Source organism: Grammomys surdaster, unplaced genomic scaffold, assembly GCF_004785775.1.
Source record: "Grammomys surdaster isolate TR1022 unplaced genomic scaffold, NIH_TR_1.0 273, whole genome shotgun sequence".
Classification (NCBI taxonomy): Eukaryota; Metazoa; Chordata; class Mammalia; order Rodentia; family Muridae; genus Grammomys; species Grammomys surdaster.
This window is the reverse complement of record NW_021604714.1, coordinates 266,469-283,555: the sequence shown is the minus strand read 5'-3', so window position 1 is coordinate 283,555 and position 17,087 is coordinate 266,469. Positions and strand designations below refer to the sequence as shown.

Below are 17,087 nucleotides of genomic sequence, written 5' to 3'. Positions count from 1 at the left end.
GAGTTGAGCAGCAGGGTAGTCTTGGTTGTGCTTGGTTTTTCCTAACCAAGAGCTATGTGCTTCTAAACACTACTAGAAAGCATGGTGGACTCTGTTAGGTCTCACAAGACTGATACTTCTGGAACATGGTGGGACATGATGTTGGCTCCTCCCAGACCCCTCCCTCCATTTTCTTTCTTTAAGCCACCACATAAAGGCACAGGCAGCAACACCATTGCTCCCTGAAGCCATCAGGCACTTCCAGCTTTCTACCCGAGACAGATGCTTCCTCCCTAAAGCTCCTGGATGAAGCCACTCTGCATAGGATGAGCACAGCAGCCTTGGGAATGACTTTTGTCTATGCATGCATTTTTCTTGGCACTGAGGATGGCGTCTGGGACTCGTAAGCTTCTATGGGTTGTGTTAAGGGGGATTAAATGTGCTGGAAGATTAAAATCCCCATTCCTATAGAAATTTCTCTTTTGTGTCGGGGAAGACATGGTAGGAGAAGAGGAGAGCATGATGGGAGATAGTAGTTCCCCCACTGCCTACCTTTTCTGGGCAAGGTATTCTTATCTCCCCACTGGGGCTTGGGTGGGGACTTCCGAAGGGAAGAGAACCACGGAAATCAGAGGGGTGTCGGTGTAGCAGCTATGTGGAAAAAGGGCCTTCCAGAAAGAAGGTCACCGACACCGTGGTCCTTCCTCAGCCTCAGAGCTATTCTGAAACTTGCCTCCACTGAATGAGTGGCCCTGCCAATGGGCCAGTCTCCATCATGCATCTTAAATAACCACGGATGTAACCCCATGCTCAGTCTTTATAAACCGTGTAGGAAGAATATCTTATAGGCATCACCTGTCAATCAAAAAGCCAATGGCCAATGAGCAGGAAATAGGAGGTGGGACACTGACAGGAAGAGAGAGGATTCTGGGAGAGAGTGAGAGGATAAAAGAGAGATTCAAGAGAGCCAGGGAGATGGAGATAAAGCAGTAGGTAGCTGAACTCAGGGCAGAATAAAGAGAGATGCTGAGGGAGGATTCAAGAGAGACTCAGACAGATGTGAGGAGACGCTACAGAAGAAGGGGGCCAGGACTAAAAGAGAGGTAAACTATGTGGAAGGCATAGACTATTTCAAATGGGTTAAAAAGTTATGAACTAGTCAGGGAATGAGCCAAAGGATATGGCCTAGGCATTTAATAATTAGTCTCAGTCGTCATTCCTGAGAGAAAGGGAAAGGAAAAAAAGATTTAATTTTGTTTACAAAGCCAAATAGATGGGCTTCAAAGTATGGGCCTTGCATTTGCAAGGCAATATTAACAAGGCTGAGGGTAACCACTGCGCATGTACCACTGTGGCAGCTGGGGGCTCCTTCCTCTCAAAGGCATCAGTCTGACCAGGCCTGCTCCAACCAGCCTGTGTTTTCTTACTACATGCTCACACCTGTAAGAGCTTAGCACCCAAGACCAGGCTGGCTTGCTTTCTGCTCTTATCTGTTGTTTCCTTCCTTCCTTCCTTCCTTCCTTCCTTCCTTCCTTCCTTCCTTCCTTCCTTCCTTCCTTTCCTTCCTTCCTCTTTCTTGCTTTGTAAAACAAGTAAACAAACAGACCCCAAACACATAACAAGAAAGAACGGCCTCCAATGTCCTTTGTAGGTGAGAGCTCTATAACAGCAGCTTTCGTGTGTACCTCTCGGCTCAGAGCTCTTTGTTGGTCACACATAGAAGCCAGACATTCTGCTGTCTGTCCCTCTGACACTTGTCCTGAGGTTTCTGCTGGGTGGTTTGGGCAGTTTTCTAATTTGCAGTGAGGGTAAGAGATGGTATTGGTCTTGGACAGAGTATGGGGATCAGCCCTCTGCTTCTATGAATAAGGTGGAAGCCATCCTTTCTACACTGTGTTCTTCCCAGTTAAGAAGTTCAGGCCTCTGAGATACTGATTGTGGGGGCTCCTGGCAACTCCTTCTCTTGAGGACCTGCAGAGGACACCAGTGCCTTCCCAGTTCCACAGACACCAGAGATAGATCTGCCAGAGATGTCTGCTCTTTCACCTCCTTGGCTCTGAGCTGTTTCTTTAAAAGCAAAACAAGACAAAACATCCAGTTGAAGACAGTGGGGGTCAAGGGAAGTGGGAAACTCATGGGGTGAAGTGATCCGGGTCACCCAAAGAGTTCCAGTTTCATTCCAGTTCGGTCTTCCCACAGCAAAGTTCTGGAAAGATGTGGACAGTCCTATCAAGAGTGTTTAATTAGAACTACCAGATTTCATGGATTTGTTCAACCTGCATGTCCTGAGTACCTCGTATATATAAATGGCATGCAATGAGGCCAGCGTACAAAACCAGAAATGGCTGCTATGTCAAGGGCCAGCAGCCTCTGCACGTTTATTTAATACCCATAAGGAGCAGCACTCACAGGCTTTAGTCAGGATAGAAAGCAGACTTAAGACCCAGTTCCCAAAAGAGATGGCAAGTTTCACTAGGAAGCAGATGAGGTGAGGACACATTTGGTGTGTGCGAGAGGAGCCACTCCAGCTGCTGAAGTTCCCTCTAGAACCCTCTGAGGACCTCAGGCAGGGGGCTTTGCCTGTATTCAGTAGGAACACGTCAAAACCACTGGTCAAGTTGCTCCATGTTAGTAAAGAGATCCCAAGAGGCTTGCAGGGAGCAGACATCTTAAGCAGCCTCTCCCCCGTCCAGGGGGTATGACTAGTGTGATTTAGTGTATGTGAGTTTCCTGAAGGCCCAGAAGCTTGCTCTTCACACCCCTTTCTCCTGAAGGTTGCCTGAGGGAAGGGTCTGGCACTGCACGCCTTCCTTGTCTCTCTAACCTCCGAGACCTCAGGACAGGGCTTCTCCTCAGGCTTCTGGGATCCTCCATGAAGCCTCAGCTGCAGACTATCCATGTGACCTAAGCTGCAATGCCAACAGTATGTGTGTCCTCGGGGCACTTTCTCAAGCCACCTGCATAGGCAGGAGTATGGCAACTGACACAAGACAAGAAGATGTAACGTCTTCAGCATCTTCTTCCAAAGACACTTAAAATGGTTTGCTTACATGGCTGCTAGTGTTGACGTCAGCTGTTTTAAGGGGCTCCTGTGAGTGTCACACAGCCAGGCCGTGGACCTCACAGCACAATGGAAAGTTCCACAACCCTGGGCTTCCCCGTCAGTGAATTTTTTAAATTGTTCTTTTTATTTTATAAAGATTATGTAATTGAGATTTGTAAAGACGCTACAAAGTACAAGGAGGAGATATTTAAGAAGAAGTTACTCATAATGCTATCAGTTATTAGCAGTTGTTACTTTAAGGCATGTATTGCTTTCCTTTATGTGTGTTTTATGTATGTATGTTGTGCTCATACCACAAATACATATGTGATGTACGTATATCATACATGTGTACCTGCTATGCTCACATGATACAAATGCATACATACATGCTATGCCTATACTGCACATGTCCATTATACCTATATTATGCACACACATGTAGACATACATGTACACACACTCATATGCATATCACATACTATATACATATCAAACTCTACATACATGCATACATTGGGTACATGTGCATACACAAACCAGTGTGGAGGATGCACATTTTCATGCTTATACATATAGCATAACAATACTATAAGCATGTCCCTGCCCCATGCTCACTGCATACACATACATGTACAAGTACCTATATGAGCATGCGTACTTGATAACATCCCCCCCACACTGCATACACATGCGCACACACACTGGCCTTGGTTACAAGCACATGTCTTGAAGATCTTGCTGATGACTTTCCCATCCCCGTTCAGCTGCAAACCAAGCTTAGCAGAGGAGTCACTCCTCAGAGGAAGTCAAACGTCTCCACTGCCTCAGGACTGAGAGTAACCAGGGAGTAGCCTGTAGTGTGGCCTCTGGGCTGAATTCCCCTTGTTCAGGTTGCTGGGCCCTCACCTGGAGACAGGTGTGACGTAGTTCCCGGGGAATACCCCCGAGACGCCGGTTTTTAGCGAGGCCCCCTTGAACCAGCCATCCTGGCACTTCTCGAGCACTCGGTACATCTCACCCTTGCGTAGTTCGAGCTCGTCATTCTTCTGGGGCTTGTATGCATAGAGAGCCAGGTACCTGTGGACAGAGGACGAGGGCAAGGCTCAGTGGACATCAGCAATGGCAGAGGTGGCACAGGGCAGATGGAGCTCATCTTTAGACGAACCCCAACCTACAGACTTGCTATCTGCAGGGAGCTGTCATTCAGAGCTCACGTACCCTTTATCTGACTCAATCTTGCCACAAACACATGAGGTAGAGGGAGAAAGAGGCGTGTTCCTAGTGCTCGTGGATTGGTGATGGGCATGTCACTGTGGCCCACGGAATGGCCAGACATGGGCAGAGTGAGGAGATTTTTATTTTGTCACAGAAAGGAAGAAATTCAATGAGGCACTATGGTGCCTAGTCTCCAGGACACTTCACACTGTGTCCTCAGCCTGGTCTCTGGACATTGCGATTTTTTTTTTCCTTTTCTCTGTGCTTTCCACAGTCTGGTATCTGAGCAAGAGGAATAATAGGGATAGTTGAGTAAGCTAGCTGGGCCTGGGCTGTTCCAGTCTAGCTGGGCCTGGTTTTCTGGTTAGCCTGAGCTTGAAGAGAATCCTCCAAGCTCCCTTCTGGAAAGAGAAGCCTCGCTGGAGTGATACTCACACTCTTACTAATTACTTCATGCCTCCTTTCTTGTAAGCCTCATTTGCAGACAAGGCTGAAGAGACTTCAGCCCTTTTAGAGACATACTCTCTTCCTCGAAGTGAAGAATAACATGGCAGAGGGTCTTATTTCCTTCCGGGTTCTAGGGAACAGCTGGGCTTGACTGTTAGAGGAACCTGCACATCACCTATTCACTTAGAAGATCCAGTTCTGTCCATTAGTTCTACAGAAGAGGCCAGAAGAGCCATCTCTAGAACTGTGAACCAAGATGTGGGCTCCAGGGCACTGCTGCTCCTGTCCTGGTGCTGCAGGTTCCTAGAAGCTCCTTTAGGACACTATCTGGGGCCTGCTTGATTTCCAGATTTCCTCCAGCACTCTCCTGACTCTGGGAAGGGATTTCACAGGAAATGGAAACAGTATGGCTCACTAGAATTCATGGATGGACAGAGGCCCCGCGGAAAAGTCCAGAACAAAATCAGAGTCCTATGGATACCAAAGGTTTCCCTGCCTTCCAATCACATCCTCCCTCCTTCTGGAACCTGCTAAGCGGCAGGACTGCTGGTTCTACTCAGGCCTTAGCATCCTGTTTATATGCCTGCACTCATAGGATAAAAGCCAAGTGTGTGGTTCACTTCGTGAAAAGCCAAACAGCAATGTCTGCGAAGCCCTGGGCACCTGAGGGCAAGCAGTCATCAGGAGAGGACCCTCCTCCCCAGGGACATGGAGATCCCATGTCCACCCTGTGCCTATGTGACAGAAGAGAAAACCAGGGTATGATCCTTGTCTTTAAGAGCCAGAGGGGAAATGTTACCAACAGGTAAGACACATGAGGACTGCATGTATGCACTGTGCTGGCTTGTTTCATGTCAACACAAGCTGGAGTTATCTGAAAGGAAGGAGCCTGGATAGAAAAAAATGCCTCCATGTGATCAGGCTGTAGGGTATTTTCTTAGTGCCAGATAAGAGGTAGCCCACTGTGGGTGGTGCCACCCCTGGGCAGGTGGTCCTGGGTTCTATAGGAAAGCAGGCTGAGCAAGCCAGTAAGCAGCGCCCCTGCATGTTCCTGCCTCCGCTTGCTTTTGATGAATTGTGAGTAAAAAAAAAATCCCTTTCTTCCCCAAGTTGCTTTTGGTCATGGAGTTTTTAGCACAGGAATAGTAACCCTAATTGAGACGTATGCCAAGACTTAGATGTGCTATACACACACACACACGAGTAATTTCATAACAGGTGCTGAGGGAGAAAACAGGAATGACACATTATGGGAACCTGCTGTTAAGGAAGTGTGAAGCACAAATACTGGTTAAACAGCCCTCCTTCAGTCCCTTTATAAGATCAGATCAGTTTCTGACTGTGGCCACAGCACAACGCTAAGAGGGGCAACTGATGGCTCCTTGGGGCTGTGTGGTTTTCTAGACAGCTCCAACCCCACCAGGTTTACCTATGCCCTTGGTGGTAACAGGGAACTGGCCCAGTGGCTCACCAACTGCCCGCAGTGGAGCAGAGTCCAGGCCACTATTCCCTACTGAAAAAGGCTTGGTAGCTATTTGTTTCCTTGCTAGTGTCGAGCAGGGTTTAGTGGGTACAGAGGTGACCTGTGGCCCCAGAACCTGCTCTTAGCAAGAGAACAGTGTCTGCTGGCTGGCCCAAATATCTGGCAGTCTGTTGGGTACACCTGCATAGAGCATGGACTCCCAGGGCTCTGTGCTGTGCGCGCGCGCGCACACACACACACACACAATGGTCTCAAGCCACTGGACATGAAATGTCTCTGTGAAAAGTGCATCACAATCCCTAGGTACTGCTGCAGGCCTCGCCATAGGTTTTGTTTGCATGTGTCAGGAAATGCTTTTGCACACAGGTTATTCCATACGCAAAGGCTCTCAGACTGTGAGCTTGCCTGGAGAAGGGTTTCAGTTTTCTTTTCCCTCACTTTTCTCTTGGCCTTCTTTCCTAATTCCTTTATTGTCTGAGGGAATTTGAGCAGCTGTGTTCTCTTGGCACGGAGAACTCTCTTAGCAGGATGCAGCTGCTGATGACCTTAGGTCATGCTCACCCATGAGGGGGCTGTGTCCATGTGCAGAGGACCTGTTTGCAAAGGGGCCTGGAAGGGGAGAAGCAAACCTTGCCAGGGGAAGTGTTCCTGGGGTTCAGGGAAAACATCACCCAGGCTCCTGCCTCAGGACTATCTTACCAATGTCTGTCTGTAGCTTCTATCCCTTACCTACCACACAGTGTGTTCCAGTAAGAGGAGAGTTTTAAATGATGGTTCAATGCTATCTCCTCAGGACCAGGCGTTTAATATAGTCTCAACAAATGGAGTCCTGGTTTGGAGTCTACCTACCATTGAGATTTCTCTGCACATGTATGTTTCGTGGTGAGCTTTTGCATACGTTAGAGTGCAGAGCGGTGGTCAAGGAAGACATCTCCACTCCACACTGCACCGCTGCTTCCTGCACCAGGATGGAGCTCTTTCTAGTCACTTACCTGCTGAGTAGAGAGCCACCCTGGACAAGAGTCCAGAAGCCCTGTGGCTGTTCAAGTCTGAGCACGGTGAATGGTATTCAGGTCACATTTCTTATATGGGGGACGTCGCTTACTGCATTGCAAATCGTGAGCAGCTGTGATACATACCCACCCCCCTCAGAAGGGTCTGGCAGTCCTTCTCGGGGCCTCAGAGGAGCAGCTGTCAAACAGCTGAATGCCATTTCCTTTTGGGGATTATCTTTAACTCAGAAATTTAGGATCCCTATATGACTTAGTGGGACAAGGGTTCTGCACTTGGGTCTCAGCGTAAAACGGGAGTTCGCATCGTTTCCTACAAACATTGAAACTGAAGGTGTCTTATTAGTGGCTTCAAGTCATCTTAAGGCTTTTAAAATTTGAGAAGGACTCTTTCAACAGTCCGTGTTTCCCTAAAACCCAGGTGTGGCTCCTAGTGAGATGAAAAGGGCAAGAGAAGGGAAAACTAAAAGGTGAACCTGGCTGCACTCCTGCTGTCCTGTTTGCCTACCTGGCTCTGAGCCTGCAGGCACCACCATGCAACAGAGACCCGGCTCAATGCCGACTCCCTGTCTTCAGTACAGAAGCTGCCAAGAGACCCATCGTTTCGGTTCTCAGATTTGTGCTTAATGCTGCATTAAGCATGCCTCGGCACATAGGGTGTCCTCTCTTCTTAGGAGTGGGATGCCCAAGAAAATGTATTGCATGCTCAGTGATAGGGACAGCGCTGAGGTGCTGATGCCGGGCTGGAGAGATGTGTCCTTTCCAGGCGTTACTGACCTGAGGAGCAGCATATTTCACCTCTCATTATACAGCCACCAGCTCTGGCTCTGAGGACTTATCAGGTGTCCGTCCCGCAGAAATATGGCCTCACCGTAAGGTCATGGGTAAAGGAAGAGAGCAGGGACCCGGTGTTTGCTGTGTCTATCTTCCCCTAGACACACAGGGGAAGAGGGCAGGGACCCAGTGTTTGCTGTGTGCTAGACACACAGACTTACATACGTTCCATATGGGCCTTAGTATTTCACCCCGGAGAAACTGAGGTTGGAAAGGTCTGAGAATTTGCCACTGTTCCAACATGTTCAGAGTCAAGGACAGGCCCGTGACAGTGTAGTATGGCCCAAGGATGGGGCCAGACACTGTGAGAGTCTCTCTCAATCCTGGGAGAGCACAGCATGGGGTAGGCTTGGCTCTGGAGTCAGAGAGGACACTTGTCATCCCTGTGCAGGCCTACAAGGTTCACTGCGTAGGGGAGTGCCATTGAGAGTGTAGCAGGGCACTGACATGATTAGCCTTTTAGTCTTTTAAAGGGTTTTTAAATGACTTTTAAGTGTGTGTGTGTGTGCACGAGCACTGTGTTTGCAGAGACCAGAGGTGTCGGAGTCTCCTGGTGCTGGAGTACAGGCAAGGTTTGAACCACCCAAAACTTCCAGTGGGTGCTGGAAGCCAAACTTAGTTCCTCTGAGCCATCTCTCCAGCCCCTTGACCTTTCCATCTTTCTTGTAAAGGTGCTTTGCTTCATGGGACCCTCTCTAGGACCCAGTCTTCCATATCCAGCCTATAAGTGAGCACTGGCAGGTGAATCAAACTTCATTGCTCTCTCTGGAGCTGGACCTACACTGCGCTATGCTCTTCCCAGAAACTCATTGTAAAAAAATTATCTTTTCTCCTTTTTGCTCTCTGGGTGTCTCAGAGGAGCTACAAAAGCGGATGGCTATGCTAGGTGACTTCCTGTGCGAGGTGCCTGTGTATCTAGCATGCACTTACGCAGTGGGATGCTGGCTGCAGGGGGAATGTGCTACTGAGTTTCTGCTTTCCCTATGGATCAGAAAGCATCCATGGAACATACAACACAATGTATACATAGACAATAGTTCTAGCGATCTCCATCAGACTGGACCAGCCCTGGGGAGTCTAAGCAGTCCACTCCCTGCAGTGCTCACTTCCAGATTCCTAGTGACAGCCATAGTGGTTGCTATTACTGGTCTGCATCACTCAGTTGCCCTGTCTGGTCTATGCAGGTGGATATCCTTCATAGTGCACATGTGCTCAGAATCTGGCATAGAACCTGGGGATACCCGAGTGTCCTTGTGGATGGCATGGTCCTTACGGTCCTGACTCTCACTTTTCACCTGCCTCAGCAGACTTTAGAAACTTGACATAGGCCTTCATAGAGCCCTCAAGGCAATCTCTGCTCCCTTCAACCCCCGCCCTCATATCCAGAGCAGCCAAGCCACCATCATGTTCAAATTCAAATGCATAAAGGCTGACACCAAAGAGGCGACTACAGGAAAGACTGGCGCACTACTACCCCATGTCCTGTATGTGGCTTTCGTGCTAGTTAGGAAAGGTGCCTCCTGAGGGGCTAGCCAAGGAAAAGTAACTCCTGCTGTGCGGTTGGGCCTACTGTTAGAGGCTGAGTGTCAGCTCTAACTTCTGTGCCTGGTGTCCCAAGGCAGAGCTCAGGCTGGACAGGCTGTGATGACTAGGTGTGGCACTGTGTGTCCATGTGTAACTCATCCGCACATGCTCTGCTGGCCCATCACATGCGTCTTCAGCAAGCTCTCAGCTTGTGGCTGTCTGAACATTTCCCTTCGGCTCTAATCATGAATCAGACTTTTCTGGGGCCTCTATGCATTTCACATTCCTTCTCCAGATGTCGGCTGCTCACATTTCTCCAATCCTGAGTGAAAGATTTGTTCCCGTTGCTCCTGCAAGGGGTCTAGGGTCTACTCTTTTCCTTGTTAGAGCCTCCCAGGTACAGGACGTGGAGATGTGTGCCCTCCTATCAACTATTGTGGTCAAAGGATGGGTACCAGGAAGACTAGGAGCCTCAGATGGTGGACAAAACCTGTGCAGGCGCTCCCTCTACACAAAGTGGGGCAGCAAGGATGTAGAGTGAGACTGCACAGGGAAGCTGAGTCCTGTGGAAGGACTGTGCAGGCTCTGGCCCTGAGAGGTAAAGAGGTTACTGGCCTTATGTACACAGGTGCTACACTCAACTGTGGGCACATCAGCCTGGTTAACTAAAGCTGTAGGCAGGGAGGGGCCAGCGTGGTGCTGCCCACTGTTGCCAAAGCTGACCTGGAAACTGGCCTCTATGAGACTTCCATGGAACAATACCCAGGGGTTCACATTTCTGTAGCTCAGTGGTCCTCAACTTTCCCAATACTGCGTCCCTTTAATACAGTTCCCCATGTTTTTGGTGACCTCTCCCCTCCCCCTTCAACTATAAAAACTATTCTCATTGCTACTTTGAAATGGTAATTTTGCTAGTTATGAATTGTAATGAAAATACGTGTTTTCCAATGATCATAGGTGACTCCCAAAGGGGTCGTGACCTACATGTTGAGAACCACTGTCCTAGACCAACGCAGCCTTAGCTGACATCAGTAGGTTCTGTTGTTACAATGGCAGTCCACTGCATAGCTGGCTGTTTTAAGAGTCTGAGGTAGATAACGTCTTTTCTTGAGTTGGACACGGTTTCTTCATCAGTCTGTCTTGGGATCCCAGAACACAGAGCTCATATTCTTGAGGATGGATTAATGGCCTTTGACCATCAGGACAAGTGGCTCTCCCTTGCCATGCAAAACACAGCTCATGTGACCATCATTAACCACTTGATTCAGAGACCCAGTATCTACCCAGAACTACTGGCTTCTGTCTATTCGAGCTTCCTTTTCCTGGCCCAAATGAGAGGTTCTCTTCTTCCTCCCCTTTTCTGGATTCCTCAAGGTATCCCCAGTGGTATCTGGGGAGCCACCTGCCATAGGCAGTATTCGGCTTTGCTGACAGGTATTGATCGGACCCCAGTGACTAAGTTCTTTCCTCTGTATTGACGGCACTCTTCTAGGAGTTAAGACTGTCCTCAGCACGGGCTGGCAAGCTGGTGCTGGAGGAGGCAAGTACCCCACACCCAGGTGAATCCTATCAGATTGCTTCCCTCTCTAGTCCATAGCCAGTGGGACTGTGCAAGTGAGATGCCTCACACTGGGCGGCTGGATGGGATATCTCAGTACTTCTGTTGTCTTCCTCCCAGCCTCCACCAAATCAGAGCTGCTCGGCCACATGCTGGCCCCTGTGCATGCTCTACCTCTTCGGTCCTTCACCTCTGGCTTGAAAACATCCATGGAGAAATGGAGGTACTTCTCATGAACATAGGGCTACCTCATTCATGTGTGTTCTCGTCACCTTTGGACCCTTAAGAGGGCTGGACTCTGACCTGGACAGTCATGTGTTCCTGGAATTATGTATGGCTGGCAGACTGGCCAGATGAAAGACGTTTAAGCTAAGGAGTTAGAGATAATTACAGAATAGCAAGGGGGGGGGAAGGTGTGGGGGTGAGTTTCTGTCTCTTCCAAGGAGTGATGACTTCATGCACTGCTTGTGCAGAGTAAGAACCTTCTTGTGTGCCAGATCCTGAGGAACCTGCCATGAACCTTTTCTATAAAGGCAACAACCTGTCACCAACCAATGGTCTGACTTAAAGTCAGGCTTTGTCAGCAGGGCTTAGACTTTTAAGCCACAAGGGCTATGGAGCAGAGTCTATTGGGAACACTGTCCTCTGTCCATAACACAGCCATTACCATCTTGACCATAGCAGCTGGTAACTGCAGGAAACCACTGTAAAGAAAAGTCCACTGGCAGCCCCTTAAAGGAGGAGGGGGTGAGAAGGTCATTAGACCCTCACCTGAGGTCCAACCACCTCCTCCCTCCTGTTCCTCCTTATCTGTAAGTCTGGATCAAAGACTTGTGGGTTCAAGGAAATGCTAGAGTATACACTCAGTAGAAAGTTAACTGAAAGAGGCCCACTCAAGCAGCTTGGGAGGAGTTCATCATTCTTGTTGGGGTAAAACTTTCTGATGGTGGAGTTCTTTGAGGGGAGCAACCCACACCCCACTCCTGTGAGTAATCCCTTGCTCATGCACCTCTAAGTCCAATAAACTATTTGTTCACTAATCCTGACTTAGGCAAGATTGTTCCTTTGGTTTGTTGGTTGCCCTATGTAAAGCGAACGGATGCTTAATCAAGTCTTTCTAGGAAAAGCAATCGCAGTAGGATCCGTTGGAGCTGTTTCATCAATGATCCACACACTAGCTTCTTCTGGGCCCTTGTCTGGAGTTCCAAACATCATAAATGCTGGACACACCTGGTACACTGCTGCTGCAGTTGTTTTTGTAAATATAAATTCTCTCATGTTCAGATTTAGTCTTGAACATGACTTACAGCTACCGTGACGGGAAGAACAGTCAGTTATGGAACTGGATCAGAAAGTCTGGATTGGTCAGGCTACACACACCTGCTCAGTAAACTCATCTTCTGTTTAGTAACATACAAAATACAATGTCAACAATCAGGTTTTCAAATTGGGCCACGTATGTTGTTGCAACATGTGTGGCATTTGTAAGCATGTTCTGGCTGCTCCGTAGGCAGCCATGGATGCACATTCTTACAATCTCTCTGTGTCTCAAGCTAAATAGTGACAGTATGACCTGGGGTGAGGTAGGGAGTAAGGAAAGGCCATGTTGCAGAACCTAGTGACTCTGTCTCTGTAGTAGAGGGCTAGGAAGGAAGAAGACCCTTTTTGTTTAGTATCTACAACTGAGACCCCAAGAATGTATTTGGATGTCTCCTGACTCCCAGGTCTTAAAAGACATAGAAGTCATTTCTGGTAGCTGGTCCAACATAAGAATTGGGAGCCTCCCATACCCAGGAACAGGATTGTCTTGATTTTCAAGGAAATGTAGGTAGCTGTTGAGAGCCCTGGGCTTAGGCAGTCACCTAGCTGTGAGAATACAAAAATGAGCCTAGGCTCATCACTAGTTTGTGTCCTGCTTCTCATTTGAAGAATTGTACCAGAGCCATCTCCTGTAGACAAGAGCCCCCCCCCACTTCCTCGGGGGTGCTGCCTTGCATCTAGTTCTCTCCAGACTTCTCACTTCTCTTGGCCTCTGGCTTGTAATGGGACTACAGTAGCAGATCACGAACATGGCCAAACATGGTAAGCACCCACAGGATCCCAGGATACCCAGTGCACCTAAATCTATAGATGCTTATATCCCAGATAAAGAGCAGCTCAATACTTGCATATAATGTTTGCCACCCTTCTCTATCCTTTATCTTTCAATGGCACAATACTGAACACAACATCTGCATATCACTCTATACACATGGCATGAAAAATCCAAGCTTTGCTATGAGGAACTTTCTGGAATTTCTCATTGAGTATTTTCTACCCATGAATGCTTGGTTGATTTAAAGGATAGCTGAACCTACAAATAGGGCAGGGCTAACTGTACCTGACATCTAGTCCTGCTGCAAATGTGAAGTTTAACCTGAACACTAATCTGGAATATAGCTTATTAATTTGGTTTTCTTTGGAAGCCAGGAAAAAAGTGTATACATTTCAGATTTCCTTTATTGGGTTGGTTAAGCATGAAGGTGAGCAAGTTAAAAAGAAGGTGTTCAGAACTTTCTTATCCATTCTGAAGTCTAACATCTGAAGTTGGCCAAATGAGTGACGCAGAAATGTACCTGGGTGGTTAAGGTGATTTTGGGAAACGTTTTGAACTAGGCAAATTGTTTTGTCCAGAAACATCTTCCCCCAATGTATTACATTCTGCACCATACAGAGTCTGACTGTCCCACTGGCTCGCCTAGACTGATGGAACTGTCTGTCCTTATTCCTGTGTCTGCCAAGTCCATCCAGTCCGCCTTAAAGCATCCATTCAAGACACTGAGCTCACTGCCAAATACAGAAGCCATCTAATTCTTGAGAAGACTATTTAAATGGGAGTTTTAGAATTCCCCATTTCGTTTAAATGCTGTAATTTAGCAGAGAAAATTTCCTCAACAAGATAAACACCTTATTTCCTGGCAGTGATTCATGTGGTTATATTGGGGTTGGCAAGCAGCTGGCCTGCCTAGGGGTGGGATGTCTGAGCAGGCAGTATTAATCTGTTGCCCATACTTCCAAGGATGCCTGCCGACCTTACCACACCATTCCATCCTCAGGACACCCAAGATCTCTGGGACCTTTCGTGGGGCTGGGGAGCCATGGGGAGCAAGGCCTGGAGAAAGAGTGGGGTCGAAGCATGTCCAAACCCCAGAAAATCTCATCCTGAAGTCAGCAGGAGTAGGATTGCTGCCCCTTGTCTGCATGTCCCAGTCTGTGTAGCCCTGTGCTTCCACCTTGGTGCTGCCGCTTCCCCTACCAGGAGGCTACAAACCCTGATATGGTAGCCAGGTTAAGCTTCCTCTCCTCTTAAAAGGTTATGTCTGGCAGCACCTGGAATTCCTCCTTATGGAAATGAGGTATCCATAGCACCCTGGCCCTGGCCAGTGATGCTCAATCACCCTGAAATAAAAGCCTCTGCCCACCCCACAAAGGTTCAAGTAGCCTTTGTTTCCCCCATTAAATAGCTGCCTCACTGAAGGTGCCTCTTGAGAGTCTGTTCTTAGCTTACTGCCTACAGCCTCTACTGTTCCCAGCTGGCAGTCCAGCCTCGCTTCCCAGGGAAGCTGAGCCCGAAGGTCAATGTCTAAGACCTGCTCCAAGAAATGGCTCTTTTCTTGGTAGACCACTGAGGGCCTGTGCTGTCAAATATGATTAACTTTCCCTCACTTCTCCTAATAATCCTAGGGATAGCGGCGTTAAAAGACTTTTCACACTTCCCTTCCAGGAAGCATTAACACACGTATGTAACTACAGAGAACAGCTAGTAACCAACTGAAAAACCCACTAGGAACCACGTGTGTAAATGCCAGGGTGCAGGGAATGTCGACAGACATGAGGGGCAGCTCACACGTTGAGGGGCAGCTGGACTTTGGGAGACATGCCCTGTTCTCCAGCCACCGCGGCAGCTCGTGGGATGGCTGTGGGGACAGGTCCAGCTGAGGAGGAGTCCTGAAAAGACACAAGAGGATACATGAGTGAGTAGAGGAAATATCTCATCTAAGAAATAAGTAGGTTAAGTAAGTAGGTCCTGGCAGCCACATGTATTCATTTCCTCAGTGTTAAAGCCCCAAATATTCCCAGTTCTCACGCTTAACTTCCTGGCTAGGAATCATATATGTTACCCCATTGCAGTAAGGTTGGTGGCCCAAGACACCTGGCCCAAGGCATCTTTCAAGGGCCCCTTCTGAGTATCATACCAAGGTCAACATGGGAGAAGACACTGTCAGGTGGGGGCCTGGCTTTATCCTTAGAACCTGGATTAATCATTAGTGTGTGGAAATGACAATCTAGACAAAGTGTTCTGTAAGCAAATTTAGATGGTCATGTCCTGGGAACACAGATTTTGGTTTCCTCAAATACCGTGTTCCAATGTGGAAGCAGCTTCGTGAAGTTTTTATGGTAATAGAAGAAGGAACATCATAAACTAAGACGCTTTGCAAATCCACAGTGGAAACATTAAGTAGGTTATTACAGCACAATGGAGAGATGCCAGCTGTGGTTCTGAAGCTCCATGATAATACACCAAGTCCTTTGATTGGTAGAGAACAGGGCTCTGTTGATACATTCCAAAGGCTTTTATCTGGTTATCAGGATGTAAAGTCTGACACTGAGGTGGGAAAGGGAGGGCTCTTTAGCTGGGCTAAAAAAATAGCCCAAGAGGAACTGTAGTTAGACTGTGGACCTGTGGCAGGACTTTCCTGCCCATTGTATTTGCAACAGAGCTCTGTCTTTGGATAGAGAAGTAGGCAGAGCTAGGAGTTGGGAGGAGGAAAAAAAATGAGAGGAAGGAGAAGAGGAGGAGAGGCAAGATGGCTGTGGATATCACTCTTGTGTCTCTAGCAGTCTCAGATAGTTATTCATATCAAGGTTAGATAATTTGGGATAATTCTAATTGTGTGGGCATCTTGTGTATTGGGTATTTACTGATATATAAATCTATTTGGTTAATCTTAAGCATTAAAAGTCTTCTTTCTACTGAGTACCATGAGGATGGCAGTTAATGTCTGGGGTTGAATGAAGCACTATGAGGGTGGTGAAGTTGGCCCAGGCCCATGCCTAGAACCATGGAGTCTGGAGCTGACTGGTGGAGGCAGCAGCCATGCCAACATCTTGTGGGTCCCAGGCTGCTGCCAATGACCAGCTGGTGCTACCACTAGTGTGGGAACTTAGAGCGAAAACATGGTGGCCAGGCCAGGAGCTAGTTGAATGTCTTCTTTTTTCTAATACCTCCTGCAATAGGTGGCACCCAATGTGGGGCAAGAATTCACTAGAAATTTAAGATTATTAACCTAAGAGAGTTGAATTTTTTTATTTTTAAAAAGTGAGTGACTAAGTGGCACTGGGACAAGTCACATGACTCAAGAGCAGGAACTTTGAAACAAAAGAAACTGCTTGCAGGCTAAGGTCCCCTGCTGTGGGGAATCACAGGCTACTTTTTGTTAGGAAAAGAATGAAGTAGCCTGCTTTTAGGACAGAGAGCTTTGAATTGGGATTATTTGTTTTTAAGATAGATTTAGAAACAGTTTTGTCTGACTCATGTTGGGAATCTTGCCCATGGTTTGGAACAAAGATATGTAGGGAAAATTTGTCTGTGGCTCTAGGCAGAGACCTACAGACAGATGGTATACAAGTTGGCTGATCTGAGTCAGAGAGCCAGAGTAAAAATAATATCTTGGGGCAGATACTAATTTAACTGTGAATTTACAATATTGGGATTATTTGTTTTTAGGATAGATTTAGAAACAGTTTTGTCCAATTCACATGGGGAATTTCGCCCATGGTTCGGAACTAGGATAGGGAAATATTAGTCACTGACTACAGAGTAGGGAGTGCAGTGATTATCATTGCCTGCTTTGATTGGGTATTAACATTTGTCTGTGGCTCCTGGTGGAGGGACCTACAGATAGATGGTATAACTAGAAGGCTGCTCTAGACAGAGAGCCGAACAAAAAG

General features: G+C 47.7%; 1 protein-coding gene across 1 annotated transcript in view; it reads right to left on the bottom strand.

Annotated features, from left to right (window-relative positions):
* Positions 1-17,087, bottom strand: part of Sh3rf3 (SH3 domain containing ring finger 3) — a 292,047-nt gene that overhangs the window by 45,438 nt on the left and 229,522 nt on the right. The window contains exons 5-6 of the mRNA XM_028776852.1: positions 14,983-15,083; positions 3,932-4,102 (exon numbers count right to left, since the gene is read on the bottom strand). Of these exons, the coding sequence (XP_028632685.1) occupies positions 3,932-4,102; positions 14,983-15,083 (272 nt within the window). The remainder of the gene's footprint in view (positions 1-3,931; positions 4,103-14,982; positions 15,084-17,087) is intronic.